The 16,954-nt window shown below is 37.7% G+C and overlaps 1 protein-coding gene across 3 annotated transcripts in view; it reads right to left on the bottom strand.

Annotated features, from left to right (window-relative positions):
• CFAP58 (cilia and flagella associated protein 58) overlaps positions 1 to 16,954 on the bottom strand; it is a 56,263-nt gene that overhangs the window by 18,555 nt on the left and 20,754 nt on the right. The window contains exons 10-16 of one of the 3 annotated variants that reach the window (XM_088059794.1): positions 16,240 to 16,401; positions 13,256 to 13,402; positions 9,747 to 9,887; positions 9,171 to 9,394; positions 7,041 to 7,152; positions 4,717 to 4,821; positions 2,275 to 2,420 (exon numbers count right to left, since the gene is read on the bottom strand). In XM_088059794.1, the coding sequence (XP_087915920.1) occupies positions 2,403 to 2,420; positions 4,717 to 4,821; positions 7,041 to 7,152; positions 9,171 to 9,394; positions 9,747 to 9,887; positions 13,256 to 13,402; positions 16,240 to 16,401 (909 nt within the window). In that variant the 3' untranslated portion in view covers positions 2,275 to 2,402. Of the gene's footprint in view, positions 1 to 2,274; positions 2,421 to 2,698; positions 3,198 to 4,716; positions 4,822 to 7,040; positions 7,153 to 9,170; positions 9,395 to 9,746; positions 9,888 to 13,255; positions 13,403 to 16,239; positions 16,402 to 16,954 lie in introns of those variants that run through there. The other 2 variants (XM_088059793.1, XM_005520881.3) reach the window with 2 other exon arrangements.

Below are 16,954 nucleotides of genomic sequence, written 5' to 3'. Positions count from 1 at the left end.
TCACTCTCCCCGCCCTGTATCTCACAACACCTGAAATGGAACTGGGCTGGAGACAGCAGCATCCCTTCAATTCCTCCTACTCTCTGTCACTGGGACAATCAGTTCTCTGGAGGGATTGAAACTCAGATCAAAACTTGGCTCAGTGCAAGGACATGTGGGTGCTCTCTGGCAGTAATCTCTGAGTCAGATACATGAGCTAATCATGTCTTCTGCCCTTGCACTCTTTGAACTATGAGCTCAAGACACAGTCAGCACAGTATCACATCCTGACTGCCCAGTCCTGAACTTTGATTGTTAACAACTTAAAACAATAGATTAAAATACATATGTACAGAAAAACAATGCTTTCACTACTATATGCAAGGCTTAAATAAGATATTTGCCTTTGCCTCCCTGAACAAATAATCTAGGTTGCACTTTCTTTTACATTTATGAGCAATCTTCTGAGATGACTGACAAAAGAGGTAACTGACATATAATGTGAATCTTTATGCTGTTATCCATTCCAAGACATGCAGCTGAATAAAATTCTGCTCAGTCAGACATAAAATCAAATTAGAAGAGTTAGCTCTGAAGAGAAAGAACTAAATTTGAAACAAATAAAGCAGTGCATAATTCACTTTTAATGGGATAAGTTCCTAAAACCACACTAATCATAATCCTAACAAGGTAATACTTTCCACTGCGAGTTTACCACATCACTGCTCAGTACACAGCAGCGCAGAGCTTCAATCACATGAGAGATTTGCCCCACATGCAAAGTGAGCATCTGTATTTTGCAGTCAGGATTTGCAGAGCACTCCTGTTTATTAATAATTATTCCTTATGGCCTTACAACACATGTCATTCATCTAACACGTGTTCACAAAGACCTTCACCCATCAGTGAGATCTCCTGGATAACACACAATGTATTTCTCCACAAAACCCTGCAATATTACTCAACAGTACAGGACAGAAACAAAAAAATGCTCTATCTTGACTGCACAAATTCACAAGGAGGGTAATGACTCGGACAAGAAAACTGGCTGTCCCTGAAGTAACATTTCCTATATTTGGAAAAAATGCCATTGGGTTTTTATTGACCATAAGTATTCAAGACCTTGGGTTTGGACCTGATTTTTAAGACAGCATTTTTCATCAGCACAGCAGCTCGCAACTGTGAAAATGCCTGAATTAAAAGAGAAAGTATGACCACCTGCTTTGCAGCTACTCTTCAAAGTAGCATCTCAGGATGACAATATGAGAGGTGATGCCTTATAACCCAAGATGCTGTGGCAACAGGGCATAGATAAATCAGAAACAAGAAAAGACTTTAGTGATTTCTCTAACATAGCAAATCTTTTTACACCTCTATTAAATATTCAATTCTGAAAAGCTGTTCTAGCAAAACCCAACATTCAGCATGCTCCATAATCACTACCTCTCAGCATATGTCTGATCCAAAAAACATGCCCTGATGACCGGTTAAGAAAGATTTTTACATGAGATTTTAGAGTCAAGCTGGGTTTTTCCCATATTGTCAGCAATCTAAATTTTCTGACTGAAATATAGCAAATCATTCTTTTAATCACATAACATGGACTGTAGCTTGCTTCTACATCTACCTCAGTTTTAAAGAAATGACAGGTTAGAAACAATGAAACAGCTAATAAAAAGGATATGATCAAATGCACATCAGGAGCAGGTAAAGTAAGCAGATGCTTTCCTACACGAATCTATATAATGTGATCCTTACTTAGCAAAAATTTCCATTTATATATCCAGCTGAAACCTTGTTCCCTGCACTTTTATTTATTTACCAAAAAGTAAAAAAAAAAAAGACGACAGAGCTACAGTGCATACAATACAAATGGAATTATTTTCCCCTTATAAAAACATTACGGCTCTGCGTGAGTATGCGGCAGGGTGAATACCCTACAAATCAAACTGCAGGTTACTGACACTGGGCTCAACCATTTCCTCACATGGGTTATTTCTAAACTCCAAAGGTGTTTTCAATATTCAATTCTCATCACACAAGGTTTTTTGTATTCTATTTTATTAATACACTTCGATGTGAGGGATTTTATGCTACATAATATGCACATCAGACACAGATACAAGCTTCACCTTAAAGAAATATCCTATTTGCTAGCATGATGGCCACACACACATGAATAAAGATTATGTATGGCAAGCAAGAGATTAGGAACATTTTAAATCTGATACACCCAATGGCTATGTCCCTCTTACAGGGCAAGATGTGAATGAAGATGACTGGGGGTGAGGAAGTGTGACTTATGCAAGCAAACATAACACAGGGGTGGGTAGTTCTCTGACCTAATGAGTTTGTATCCCTCAGTCTGCAGGCTCCAACTCTGAATATGGGGGATGTTCTGCCAAGCAGGCACAGGCCAGTCATCAGCAATTCCTCCACTCCTGCAAATGAGCAGTGACTGAACTGAGCTGACTTGCAGAAGAGACCCATAATAAAAAGATGCTGAATGCCGTTAAGCATGAAGGGTTTACCCATCCTTTACCATGCTTTTAAAAAAAAAAAAAAAGAAAAAAATAAGAGAGAAGAACTCTCTCAACATACAAATTATATTTAGGAAAAAAAATTAAAATTCCTGAAACTGGAGCTAAATTACTGCTATTTCCCATAATTCTAAAATTCAGTCAGGATCAAATCCTACACTACCTTTCAAATACTTCACTTCAAATACACTTAGAATCTTTCAAACTGCCCAGAAAGTGGTCTAGTGAAGCCGCCCTCCTGGTGCGTGAAACTCAGCTCTCTCCAGAAAGCTAATGTTACTGTTCTGTTTATTTCCTTCTGCTGGAAGTGTTCCTTAGGTTAGTGTTCCTTCATCACAGCATTTTGGAATTTGGTAACAAGTTTACTAAGTTATTAGCGAGGGGTTTGTTTTGGTGAGTATTACAGTATCATTTTACAAAAGAGATATTATCATCATACCAAGGACAACCAGTCCAAAGAATAATAAAATGCCTTGTACCAGGTCATCCAGACACTCAGCTCTGCTAGCACACTTAATTTGTAATCAGTGAACTAATTGTGCCAGTGAGCCATCCAGTAGAACACAGAGCCCTTCAAGGGAATGAGCTGGGGATTTTCCTCCATCTCTGGTTACCTCCTCATACCCACACCCTGCTATGAAAGAGTCCTATTTCAGTCACTGTGGAGGACCCAAAACACTGTGGAAAAACAGAAAAGAACTCAGAAACATTGATGTTAAATCCCTGAACAGAATGTGGAGCATAGTATTTTTGGCCTTTACTATTATTTCTCCAAGGGAAACCTTAATTTCAGCATTGTTACACAGGAAATTGGTGCCTGAATTAAGAACACAATGAAACTCATTAGCAATTCTAGCTATAATAATTAGATTTTATATAGCCAATCCCTGTCTTAAATCTAGAAAAAATAATAAAAACATAATAGAGTTGCCATAGAAGGACCATTGCAAAGACAGAAAGATTATACCAATGGCTAGTAGAGTAATGTAAGCTCAAATACCTACTATTTCAAAGATTTTCTTGGGTAGGCAACTTACTACCTCTCTATCTCAGTTCTTTGACTGAAAATAAAGATAATAGCAAAATGGGAGCATACTAAGGATAAGGACAGATATCCAATAGAGACTATGTAAAATCTAACAGAATTTGTTTTGTGCATGGGTAAAGCACAGTAAATCTGAAGCTATTTTTGCTACATTTTAAGGTAACTATTTCACTGACAGCATGTCAGTGCAGTGCAACAAAGATCACATTTTTCCAAGCAGAGCAATAATACACCATACATTACATTCAAATGAAATTTCAGATCAACGTTTTCCTATGAAACAATAAATAGAGGCAAACCCTGTTTTGATAAATCTGCTGAGCTTCTTCTCAGGACAGAGGGAGATTCAGGTCACATTTTACTCTCCAGTGAGTGATACCCAACACAGGCATAAAGACTGTTAGGGTATTTAAGATGTTAAAATCACATCTAGAGCTGGTAATCTGTAGCTATCCCTACAGTCACTAGAGAGACCCGAATAACACCTCTGGTTAAAGCCAGGACTCTTTGGAGTCCTCCTCTGTTATATTTGGTAGCAACATTTGCACTACAGGAATACAGTCTTTACTGCATTCTACAGCATAAATCTCACTGCTATCACTGGGGTTAAAGGACATCTAATGCAGTTAAAAAAAGATAAGCTACTACAAAAATTGGTTTTGGGCAAAGTTCAGCACAAAAACCTTGAAATCAAACATGCCTCAGACAGAAACATACCTAAATCACACAAACTCTTTAGGATTCTTCCTCCCAAAAGCCAAGCTAAGCACAAATGGAATCCATCAGGAATTTTCTTTCATATTCTGGTCATAACATACTTGTTTAAAATTACAAAAAAAAACACCTTTCAAAAAAATCTAAGACTGACTTGAAGACTAATCTATGACATGAATAAACTAAAGCAAACCTTTAATTGTATTTTGCAGAGCTGACCAGGTATCCATAACCAGAATATAAAAATCAACTAATCTGATTCTGTTTGTTCTCTTTCAGTGAGTAAGTGCTGCCATCTAAAGCTATCTAAAGGGCATGCAAAAGAAATCCAAAGTCATGCATCAAAATAACATTCAGGAAGCACATGTCAGTAGACAGAGAATGCAGAGTAAATCAAATACATTAATGAGATGCAACAAAATAATGATGTTGCAGTACCTGAAGGAGAAATTCTTTCTCTATCACTTCACCTGTCTTGCTGATAAGTCGCTTCTGTAGTCTCTGTACTTTCAGAATCAGCTCAAAGGTAGTGGGGTCGCTGGCCTAGGAAAGAGCAAAGGAGTCTCAAAAATTATACATGATAACAAGTTACTGGTTCTGTTTTGCAAATGAAAACCATAATATCTCAGTGTTCAAAAGTATAAAAGGGGCCCTAAGGGAGGACACATTTTTTAAAAGATTGCATGAATACAAGCAGTCCTGGAACTTCATATGTCAATTTTAGCAGCAACTTCAACTATCCTCTGACAAATTAAGAGCAGTGCAAGTACTTCCTACTGTTCAAGAACTTCAAACAGTGCCAACTTAGTTTCTAAGGAGAAGATTTTTCTACTGAACAAAAGAAAGATAACTGCATTTTAGACTTGAAACAGGTGGAAAATTTAAGAGGAATAAATTAGGGGGTACACCGATGAATTATAATGGGGTTCTAAAGTGCCCATACATGTGAAATCCCACTCTTCAATGGAATTAAATGCTTAAAATGGTGACAGTGTTTGCCCTGTACTGTTGCCCTCTACCTACATAGCCCGTAAGACCAGGAGCTAGTAGATGTCTGTCTCTCCATCCCTTCCTTTTCATTCTTTCAGCACAGACTGAATCTGGAGAAAGCTCTAAGGAGCAAAGAAATAATTCTGTGAGGAGAAGCCAGCAAAGCTTACTTTCCCAGTACTTTGTGTCTTCTTGTTGGATCTTTCAATGAAGGACAAACTCTGACTGAAACTTTTCCTCACTCAGGGACTCATAACACCTCTCTCCCATCTGGTTTTTCTTCTCTCATGTGGTGTCTCACAAGGATTAAACTCACACTGCAGTAAAGGCTCCAATAAGTCCTGCTCTCTTATATTTTCTTGAGCTTATAAGGAAGTCAGTATCTCATTGCTCTTAATCTTTTGTCTGATTTTATCTAAATTGACTAATCAATTCAAGCGTAACTAGGACACTAACACAGATACACATGCAGTGCTCACAACACAGCACTATTTCCTGAGAAACCAGGCTAAAAAGTAGACCAGTCCCCATGATCCACTCAGTCCTTGAATTTTTTATATCTCTGCTCAAGCATGGGGCCAATTTGAGACAACCATAGTGATATGAGAGTGTTTGTTCATTAGGAATTGAACCAAAACCCCATCAGGATTATTTCGCATGGATCTTGCCACCTGCTGGCCTTTCTGTGCTCCAAATATAAACCAGTTACCTAGAATGGAAAGACATGATTTCCCATTATCAGCCTCTTCATACATTCATTTCCCTATCCCTGGATGTTTTGACTGGCCCGATCTTTCTTTGGTGAAAGATCTTTTCTTTAAAAGGTGATGCTAGAGTTTGTACCTAAATGTGTTTAACCTAGTTCAGCATCCTGCATTATATCTCCCTTCCATGAGAAAAGGTAATCACATCATCCAACTTTAAGCTCAGCATGGAAATATCAGAAATTCACTATCATGCTAGTAAGCACAGTTAAAATATTCAGCTCTGCTTCTGCAGGGACAGAGCACGTTATCACTCAATATTAGAGAAGTTAAGAAACCCAGGCTGGCATCAGATCAGAGATCCATGCAACAGAGGAAACTCAGATGGCACTGACTTACATCAAAAATATCCAGTGATGCCAACTGATGTTCATATATTTGGTCTATGCTTGATGGATTTTTTATTTTTCCCCTTCACTTGGCAGGTTCAAATCATGTGAAAACTTAGATTTGCTGTTCATGTAAAGCAGTTGAACTCACATTACCTGGAAGGACTATCTTTGGGAGTCCACCACTGTTTATGTGGAGGCCTCTTTCTGTTTTTTCTCAGATGTAATTTACCTTCTGACTTAACATTTGTCCATTCTCCAGTCTATCTATTCTATGAGCTTTTCAATTTCCGGCTTTCTTCACATATACATTCCCATATACCTCTCCCTTCTTGGTGAGGGTAGGATTGTATCTTTCCCCTATCATCTTATTTCTCACCATCCATGTTAAGGAATCATCCCCTTCTAAATTCACCTAATGCATTCTTATTCCCTTTAGCACTTCACCGTCTCTTTACAAATCCCCCTGCAATTTTTCATTGAGGAAGTGACACAAAAATAGCACTGATTGCATTGTGCAAGGAAAGCATTCAGCAGGTAAGGACTCCATTTGTACTATGGAAATTTCAGTCTGCCCAGTCCCTCCACATCATTTGCATAACAGTAAATGAAATAGGCTTTTGCTGGGTCACTGATTTGATAACAGGGACTTTGGAAACACAAAATCCTCATGCATCACCTCTAATTTTCTCCATCTGTGAACTTGCAAGGGCTTCTGCAGTTCTTCTTCCAAAATTTTGCATCGAGTCTGTTCCCTTAACAGTTCCTTTTGCATGTGATTAAACTCACATCTGAAGAGCAGCATAAAATAAAAATAAAAGAAAAAACACACCAAAAATACTTCAATGTGACAAAGGCACTAATGTGGACATTAACAAATTATTCTCCCATGCACTATTGTGCACAGGAAGCACTACATGGAAAGCACAAAGAGTCACTTTGCCGCTACATCGACACTGTGGTGGAAAACCTATCAACACTGACACCACTAAACAGGTGGAATCATAAAATAACACACTTGGACCTCTTTGCTTCCTTCATTAAGAATGGCTCAGAAAAGAGGCTCCCAGGGAATCTACTCCACAGACTACTGGATCTCACTCCTCACATCTTCCCATGGACATTAAGGCCAGAAGAACAGTTAGTTCATCATCCTACAAATCAGTTATGGGTCATATCCAGTTATCCCTGTGTTGAATCTAACAGCTTTGTGTTTGAAAGGTTTTAAATCTACATGGCTCACACAATCCATTAAATAAAACACACTCTAGGACTTAAGTATGATGGACACTAGTCCTAAGAGAACTGAACTTTGATTTATTTTATTAAATCTGCTCAAGGAATTTCATAGGTGACATGCTACTGAATTTAAAATTTATTGAGCACTACCAAGATTCTTTGACAACTAGGCTTTAATGGCGGGGATAGGGGGTTGAAGGGCAGGGAAAAAAGGCACATTTTGTAATGATCTGACCTTTATCACTTTAGTGATGGGATCCTCTAAATTCTTCAAGGTCAAAAGGGGGTGGGAGATTGCGATGTGCCTCCTCCAACACTTAATCTTTTCCTACTAAGCTCAGAATTGCATTTAGCTCACTAGAGAGAAAAAGGGCTTTTTTTAACTGTGAGGTTGGACAAGGTTATGGAAGAGGAAAAAAAACCTCAAATTTCAATTGGCAAATCGGGAAAGCTAATTAGCAGCACAAGTGATAAATGGAGTCTTTTCGACAGGCAGTTTTCATGATGGTTTTGGACTTCATTAAAGTATGAGATTGCTGCTGCAGTTAGCAAGAATTGATCCACCCATCATGGCATGCAGCACAGTACACTTCAATACTGTCACTGACTTTCAATACAGTAACAGACTTTCGGCTGAATGCATTTGGGCAGCAAGTTCAAATCCCATTCCTATCTGCAGTCAGTCAATGAAAACTGCAATTGCTAATGTTGTGTGCCCAGTTCTCGTTTCTGTTTCACCAAATCAAACTGGCATAATTCCACTGGAGTCAATGGGACTGACCATGGACTGACGTTAATTTGTTCTGCTGGAAGCCATGGAATTACACTGATAAACTAAAGATCTCACCCAAAACCGTGGTAGCTACACTGAGTTGGTACAATGGCTATCTGCTAAAAACATAACTACCTCTCTTTACAAATCAAGACTGATTCTTAGAAAATGACAATTTCCCATCAGGAAAGAATACACCTCAAACACAGGAGGGGTAAACAAGAAATGAAGCATTAAGCTGGAGAAGGAGGAGATAAATCAGGTTTGGCCTATTAAACTGCTGTTTTAAAGAAACAAAACCTTCAATGACAATTTAACTAAATCTTTCTCAAAGATCATAAGATCTGCATATAAATCTGGAAGGAGAGAGCTCTGAAAACAGGATTTTGTTATAAATATGTCAAGTGCCTCCCATACTCTGTGGATTTCTTAACCAAAAGAAGTTCCACTAATCTAGGCCCTGTACCACTGGACCACTCACTGGACTATGTACACCTTTTCTGCTGTTGTCAGGCTTGTTCTGTAGGCAGTAACTCAAGTATAAGGGGAAATATGGAGACTATTTCAACTTTGGCCAAGATCTCTTCTTTCCTCATTACTATATTTCAATTTTCCTAATTGTCAGTAAATTGTTTAATTAATTTAATCCAGTCTAGGTCTGAGGTCAAACCAAACACCTTCTCCAAGGTGTAATGCTTGTTGATACAAGTCTTTACTATGTATAAACCATATTTTCTGTCTCAAACACAAAATCATGGCTGCAATCACTACGGAAATGTATTCCACTGGGTTTCCTACCTGAGCTCCTCCACATTAGCCACACTCTTGCCAAGTATTCCCTTCTCACGCCTAAGTTTTTTGATCTCCAGCCTGAGAATCCGCATGTCCTCCATCCTCTGCCGGTACTCGTTTTCGCCCCTGTTTAAGATGGCCTGCTGGATTTTTATCTTCTCATAGAGCAGCGCCACCTCATCATTGCGACGAATCAGCTGGGTGCCCAGGGCATGTCTCTCACAGAGCGCCTGCAGGCAAAGGGCGAAGAATCAACTCAGTTACACTTCCTTTACACAATCCTGGAGTACCATGATGATACCTGTATCAGTCAAAATCACATATATTAACAGGTTTCATTGGTATTAATTAAAGAAATATGGCAAGAACCTAATAATTTCCTCTATAAGGGTTCGATCACCTGAATAGTACAAACTACAGATTTCATTCACTTCAGTATCTTAACATTTTGGTTTTAATGGCATTATAAAGCTTTAGTACTTCCACATTCACAGAAGCTAAGAATCTTCATCTTAAAAATACAGTAGACAAACGAGGGGGCAGAATGCAGGGTATTTGAAAACTCAAATTAGGGTTTCCTACCTTGTCAAGTTCCTTATTCTGCCTCAGTCTCTCTGCATCAGCTTCAGCAATGATTTTTATGAGCTTTTTCTCTTCTGCCTCCTGATTTTCAATATAGGCTTTGGCTTCCTGAGCCTGTTTTGTCATCTTAAGCAGTTCAGCCTGATGAAGATAAAAAATAGAGGTGAACAATTGTTAATTAATAACTTCCCCTAACAGAAACCTACAATTAAGAGTTAGTTAAAAATATTTCATATATTCTTTTTACCTTCCTGAGAGGTACACATTTTGTTAGTTTTTGAGAACGAATCACCAAGATAAGCAAGCACGAAGACCCATAAAGAAATACTGCAAATACAATTTTAATGTCATTGTCTTATACACAATGGAAATTTGAAATATTTTTATCTATGACAATGGTTCAAGTTGTAATTCAGGAATGCCTCATTTATTTTTTTTTTTTAATTATCCAGCACAAATTTAGAAAGCTTTTCAATGGAGTTGCTATTCACAGTCAGTCTGGGATGTGAGAAAGACCAGTTCACCTTGCTGAAAAGGGCAACAATCTGTGCTGGATAATACAAAGCAGCATCAACTCAAGAAAGGCTTCAGACTGGAATAAAAGAATTGGTGGCAACCAGGAAGGGAACAGCAAGATTTAAGAGCCACAGCACTTTGTTCAGTGGATGTGTAAATGAGGAAGACTGTGAAAAGAGGGGCTGTCCCTAAGCAAGGAGGAGCAATGCACTGCTACAGCAACTGCACAGCAACAACACAAACACTGGAATGTGCCCAGTCATTCTATCCCACTGTCACAAAATCTGTAATTCAAGGCATGTATGTAGACAAAAACTAATTGGGTATTTCTAGATTATTAGAAGTTTTTACCACTGCTAGGCTATTAGAGCCAAGGTGGAGCTAGCTGACCACAGTTCATTTTCATGGATATGAAAACTTTCAAGCCTCAACTCCAAGACTTTGACACAACTCTGACCCTTATAAAGGATGATGCTCAAACTGCCTTTTGGGAACAAGCTTCATACAATGCTGAAAGAACGAGGCTGTGATGAAGGCTGCATCTGCAAAAACATTGATTTAAGACAGAAACAGTTCCATCATCATAATAAAATAGCTTGTTCCATTCTTATTTTCTTTAATAAAATTCTCATCTTCCTATATATGCAAGACATAGCTCTCTTAGTCAGTATCAGATATTCATCAGAATTCATCAGCTGAATAAAAATGCAAGTCACTTCATCCTGAAATGCAATCAACACTGTACAAAAGCTGCCCACAAATGTAAAACTGCTCATGTGTTCAGCATTGCTGGGTAATGTTTTTTTAATATATCACAGTTCTATGATCTCCTTATGTCAGAAAAATATGAATTGTAAACAAGAAGTGGCATTAGATGTGGTCAGCAAACACTCATAGAAACAGATCTCACTGGAAAGCACTGAGTTAAAATGAATGGGAACTGCCTTGTGTAGTAAGGAACATAAATTCTTAAAGTCACACAAGGATTTTCAGTTATATTAAATAGGCTCAGAACCACAGTATGAGAGTCTGTGTACATCAGGTAAGAGAAAAGGAAATGAATAAACACATTCACTGTGCAAGCAGAAAAATGGTCACATCTGAAACTGCTGTAAATCAGCACAGCTCACTTGAAGTTGGTTCAGAGAATTTGTAAAAACTGAACAACAGTCAGCAAGAAAAAATAACATATATGGGACCTAACAATATCTCAAACCAAACTCAAACTAAATTCTTGTTTAGATACTGAAATATTAGTGCAAGTGATATTTTTATTGGTATACTCTACTAGAAGTGGGAGGAAAACAGGAGTTTTACGGAAGTTATAACTGGGACTGAACACAGAATGGTGAAATAACAAGTCAGATTTTATATTCAGATTTCCAGAAAATGCTAACAAAAAAATATGCATAAACATCTACAACATTATACAAAGTACTTGACTTGCCAGCAGCTCCAATCTCAAGGGCCATAGATAGATGTTTTTTCAATATTCAGATCTTTTGTCAAACAATTCAAACCTGCAGCCCTGCATAAAGGCCAAATGAAACCAAAATATGGCATTGTACTGGCTTTAATAGAGCTTGGATTTACCATGATTAAACATTTCTAAGGCCTTTATGCCATCTGAGGTGAGCATGTCTGTAGAACCTCATTCCTATGAATCCCAGTCCTCCATGATTTTGCACATTGTTTAAACTTATTTCCCAAGAACAGCTTTCTTACTTCCTTCCAGATCAGTGCAAACAGGATAAATTGATGCTGGCTTGCAACACAAATAATTGGGTTCTTTTGTGTCTGTGACAATCAGCTCCCTCTGAATTCTCTTCTGGTTTAGTACTCAGCAGTGACACTCGGGTAGAAGACCTGAATGCCCTGAAGCAAGTCAGTTATGTCATGTCAGTGTATGGACAAACCTGCTGAATAATTGAGTGGGTAAACCATGCAGCAGTCATATGTTTGTCAAATAAATGTCAGACAGTTCTGAGGTGATGAGACAGAATTGGGGACTAGTTAAGGCAGAAAGCTGCACACAGGGAATGAGATGCTGTTTGACTTCTCCATCACTGATAGAACATCTCTGAGACAGATCAGGTACAAGAATACAAATTCATCACCCTTTTACAAAGCTCTATTGACATCTTGTCATAACTGTAATGTGCTGAGAGAAGCTGAAAATTCAAGGAGTCATTGCAGCAAAGCAATAAACTGACAAAAGAAAACATTGTGAAAAGTGACAGGGAACTTTTGTTTTTTGGGGGTATTGTTTGCATTTTTTCTTGCCATTTTTTTTCCTAGTGCTTAGTGAAGATTAAAAATAAACTCCTGTGAACTCAACTCCATAAATCTTTTCAGAGTACAGTAAATTGGGTTGAGATACCACCACAAATCTAATAGCTTATCTAAGGATGGGCTGCAGCTAGCACTGAGAAGAACCACCCAAGCTTCAAGCTCAGATTTCCTTTGATTTAAGACAGATTCTTCCTGCTTTATACCACAATATTAAAATAACTTTCTGTACAGAGGGACCTACTAAAAGGCACTGCCTAACTCCCAAAAGAGTAATGCTTGCTGGTTACATAGAAATACAACAATGTGCAATATAATGGGTTTGCACTTAAAAACAGTAGGAAGAAAAAGTTGAGTTATAAGAGTCTACATTAAAAAGTTTGCAAGGATCAGTTTATCCACAAAATCAACATTTCTGCAAGCAAAGTGGAACTTTTTAGTAAAAAATGTTCAGTCATCAAGAGATTTAAAGCTTCCAACAGACAATTCAGGTCTCTTATTATAATTACAGGCAGAGATTAAATTTGTCAGATACACAGATTTCTGAAACTAGTATCTCTAAAGGGTACAAAGATCATGTCCTTCAATTACAGAATAGTTTATTAAAATACAGCAAAAGAACTATCACAGGTCAGAATACAATGCAGTCTGTGATATCATGGAATCTACCCTTTGCAAGAGAGTGTCTGTGTCAAGGGTCTTACTTTCAATGACTCTTTCTCATCCTCTGACTGCTGGAATTCCACGTGTGCTTTCTCAAGGGCTAAATCCTTTTCTTTGATCTCCTCTTTCAGATGATCCACGTGACGTGTAGCAGTTTTCAGTTTCATCTTCATTTCTGCTATCTCATCCTAATAGAATAGGAAGTGTGATCACAGAGAGGGTTAAAGCAAGAGGTTGTTTGTGATGCAGAGTTCAGGCTATTTAGATGCTAGAAAATGTAGCCATGGTGCATGAAAGTAGATCTGTTGTACCTATTATAAAGCATTGCTTTTTAATCTAACAGAACAAAACAGTTCCATTAAAAAATAATTTTTTGTTTACGCCAGCATGACATTGCAATATGAAAACCTTTAAAAGATACACTGACAAAAATAATGACCATCAATCATGAGTTTAATAAGACATTTAATTTAAGTGCTGGGCACACTATAAGAACTAGCAGTCAACCCAAATCATTAAGATTCTGATCATATCCATCTGTTTTCACGCTTCTAATAACATGCTTTTCCAACAAGGTCGTACATAGTTGGGCACAAATCTTTGGAGAGAAGCTGGTTTTGCACAAGCAAACATAGCCCTCAATAAGATACCAATATATGCTAGCTTGCACAGAGGTGCAAAGTGCAAAAGAGGGCTCAGTGTTTGAGAAGGCTCTGTGAAAATATTTAGCATATACTTTAAGGTCAAACACAGAGCAAAAAGGCTGGTAGCACTGAAGAGTGATCAGGTCAGTAGGAATACTTCTACTCACATCACAAAGGTACTGTACAAAATTAGCATTTCAGCTCAGCACCGTGACAGCACGTTATGCCATGAAATGGAAGCTAACAGAGTCAATGCTTAGACAGACATGTTCTTCTGGGCTATTTAGAGACTATTAAGCAACTTTAGAGGCTATTACTCCTCTGCTAGAACCCACCACCTCACAGAGGACATCATAATCTCTCACGTGAATACAATCTCTTCCAGTACCAAACCAGGGTAGCTTAAAGCTCCTTCTGCACTATCCACCATAGGTGCGGATTTCCTTGACAAATGAGGAATGCTTTCTTGCATAAAGTGCTTAACATAGCTAAGCAAGATCTTGAGTCAAGGCAATCTTCACCCAAACAGCACAGAGAAAGTACTGATTAGCAGTAATATGTCACTAGGCTCAGCTGTTTGCATGTTCAGCCACTTTCGTGAAAGCAAAAATTATTAAAAGCTGTCTTTGGTACACAGCCTATAAATCTCTTCAGTGTTGTAAAAGATGACAGAGATTTAGCATATAGAGCCCAGATGCACCCAAATACATTCTTAATTCTTTACTTAATGCAGAACAGTAAGAACACACAATTTTGCAAACTGGTGTCCTCATCAATTTGCTTAAATAAATGAACTCCTAACACAAAAAGAAACCCCGAGGATGAAAGCATCAGGTATTTACATCATATTAACAGACTGCCAGCATGCCTTTTCCATTTTAATGACTTGAATATTATGGTACTCTGGAGACCACTGACAAGGTGGACATGAGATCATTTCACATTAAGCAATCCGAAAATACTTGCATCCAGCTTTACCTAAACAAGCTTGTGCAAATTTTACTTAGCAAAATGAGAAAAAAAATTGTCATAATGCCATAATGTTTAAAACAACCCTCTTTTCCTTATTTTTTCTTTCATGACTGGCTGACCTGTTAATGAACATTGAATAGCTATTTTTCTCATTGCTAAACATAACACTGCCAAAAGATCTTTTGGAGTCAGCTATTTTCTCACACAGGACTTGCTAAAAGAGTTTTGTAGTATGACAAGTTATTAGCTATTAAAACCTAAACATTGGCCTCTAACAACTGGAACTGTGAACAGTATAGTGTTACCATCATGTAACATTCAAAACCCAAAGATCAAAAAGCTGCTCCCTTTTCTCAGAACATAGATGCCTGCTCTTTATAAATAACCAAATTTATTTTGTGTGTTTTAAAATAAAAATAACTAGGAAAAAAATAAGTATTGTGATTTTTCAGCCTATTTCTCCTGAGAGATTGTTTGGGAGCAGCAAGAATACCAACACTTCATCCACAGATGAGAGGCTGACTAAGGCCAAGTAAAGCATCCCACATAAATGGCAAAATGGTGCACTCGTCATAAAATTCAGCCCACAGCTGGTTAGGAACTTGGACAGTTCATTCCCATGTGCTTCTCAAATAAAACACCTACCTATTCAAACCTAAGTATAAATTTGTAATTTACTGTATTTGTTTATGTCATAAATACTTATTTGGAAATAACCCAAGGCTTAAAATGACAGCTCTCCAGGGTCCCAATGTCTGCCAATTATGATAGGATTTATGTAGTATTTTAGATCTTTACATCAGAATAACAGAATATATTCTCAAATGGTCTGTTCTCTTCTTCTAGTATTGTTAGTGAGATCCCCAAGGAGGATATATGAATATGAATTGAAAGAATCATCTCCTGAGGTAAATGACACTCTCTGAAAGAAACAAGCAAGGTGGAAGCGTTTGGTTCTTGTCAGAAAATTCTACTTCAGCTGGGAAAGTGTTCCCTCTGCTTCCTAAATCATTATTCACAGTAATGTGCATACTCATTCAGGGCTATGGAGGCAATCTTATTCCCCTTATACCCTATTTCACATACATGCATACAACTCCTAAAGGGATAAAACAGATTGGAGGCAGGATGGTTTTATGATTCTGTGGCTCCAGTGTACCATGATTTTACGCATGGTTTGAAGCAGGGATATTTCCACATGATGACTGTGGACTCCTATTTCCAGTCCAAATACAAATGGTATAGATAAAACTTCAAGGACCTAAAACACTCATTTCCCCAAAACCCGCAAGAATGAAGAAACCACCTTCTGCCATTGATCCACTGAGCTTCCCTTTTACAAATTAAAATTAAATCAGGAAAGAAACAAGACCAGAGAGAGAAACACAAGAAAAAATGTACCCTTCTACCTTAGCTTCTATCAGATTTTTACTGTACAGGGTCCTCTCTGTTCTCAAAGTTTCACAAAGGTTTTGTTGCTGTTTTAATTTAATCATTTGCACTTGTATTTCTTTCTCACAGTCGCAGATCTGCATTTGATGTATTTCAAGATCTTTCATGTGATGGAGGACCTGGAGCAAAAGGAAAGGAAAGGAATTAACATGATTAAACCATCATTACAAGATTAGAAGGATGGGACAGTTTGTGGTTTTCTTCTAAAATGACAAGTTCAAATCCCTGTGATAAGCAGTTTTAACTACAGCTGAAAATTACTCCAGTCCAAATACAAGTTTAACCTTACTGACTTGCTTACGTGGGACAAAATTGTATTTTAATCTGATTCCTTGGTTTTACTGAGACTAAAAACTTATAGAGATGCACATATTTAATTTAACAAGCTACTGAAAGAAAATATTGCCACAGAGTGGGTGTAATAAAATCAACATAAACAGTTGCCATCAAGAATAGACTTAGTATATTTATGAAGCAAACTTAGATTTTGGATGTTGTTCTGGATGTCAGCTGTATGATAAGATGAATTAACACACATGTTTTTCCAAGAAGCTCTGCATGTACTCTTACATTCTAACAATCCAATTTTTTTTTAATGAACACGTGACCACAAACAGTTGATGATCACAAACTGCTCATATATAATTACAATAATAAGAAAATCAGTTAATG

This window comes from Pseudopodoces humilis, chromosome 9, assembly GCF_049639895.1.
Source record: "Pseudopodoces humilis isolate 2021_Gansu_Grassland_sample_001 chromosome 9, ASM4963989v1, whole genome shotgun sequence".
NCBI classification, from domain to species: domain Eukaryota; kingdom Metazoa; phylum Chordata; class Aves; order Passeriformes; family Paridae; genus Pseudopodoces; species Pseudopodoces humilis.
This window is presented reverse-complemented; position numbering and strand designations above follow the sequence as displayed.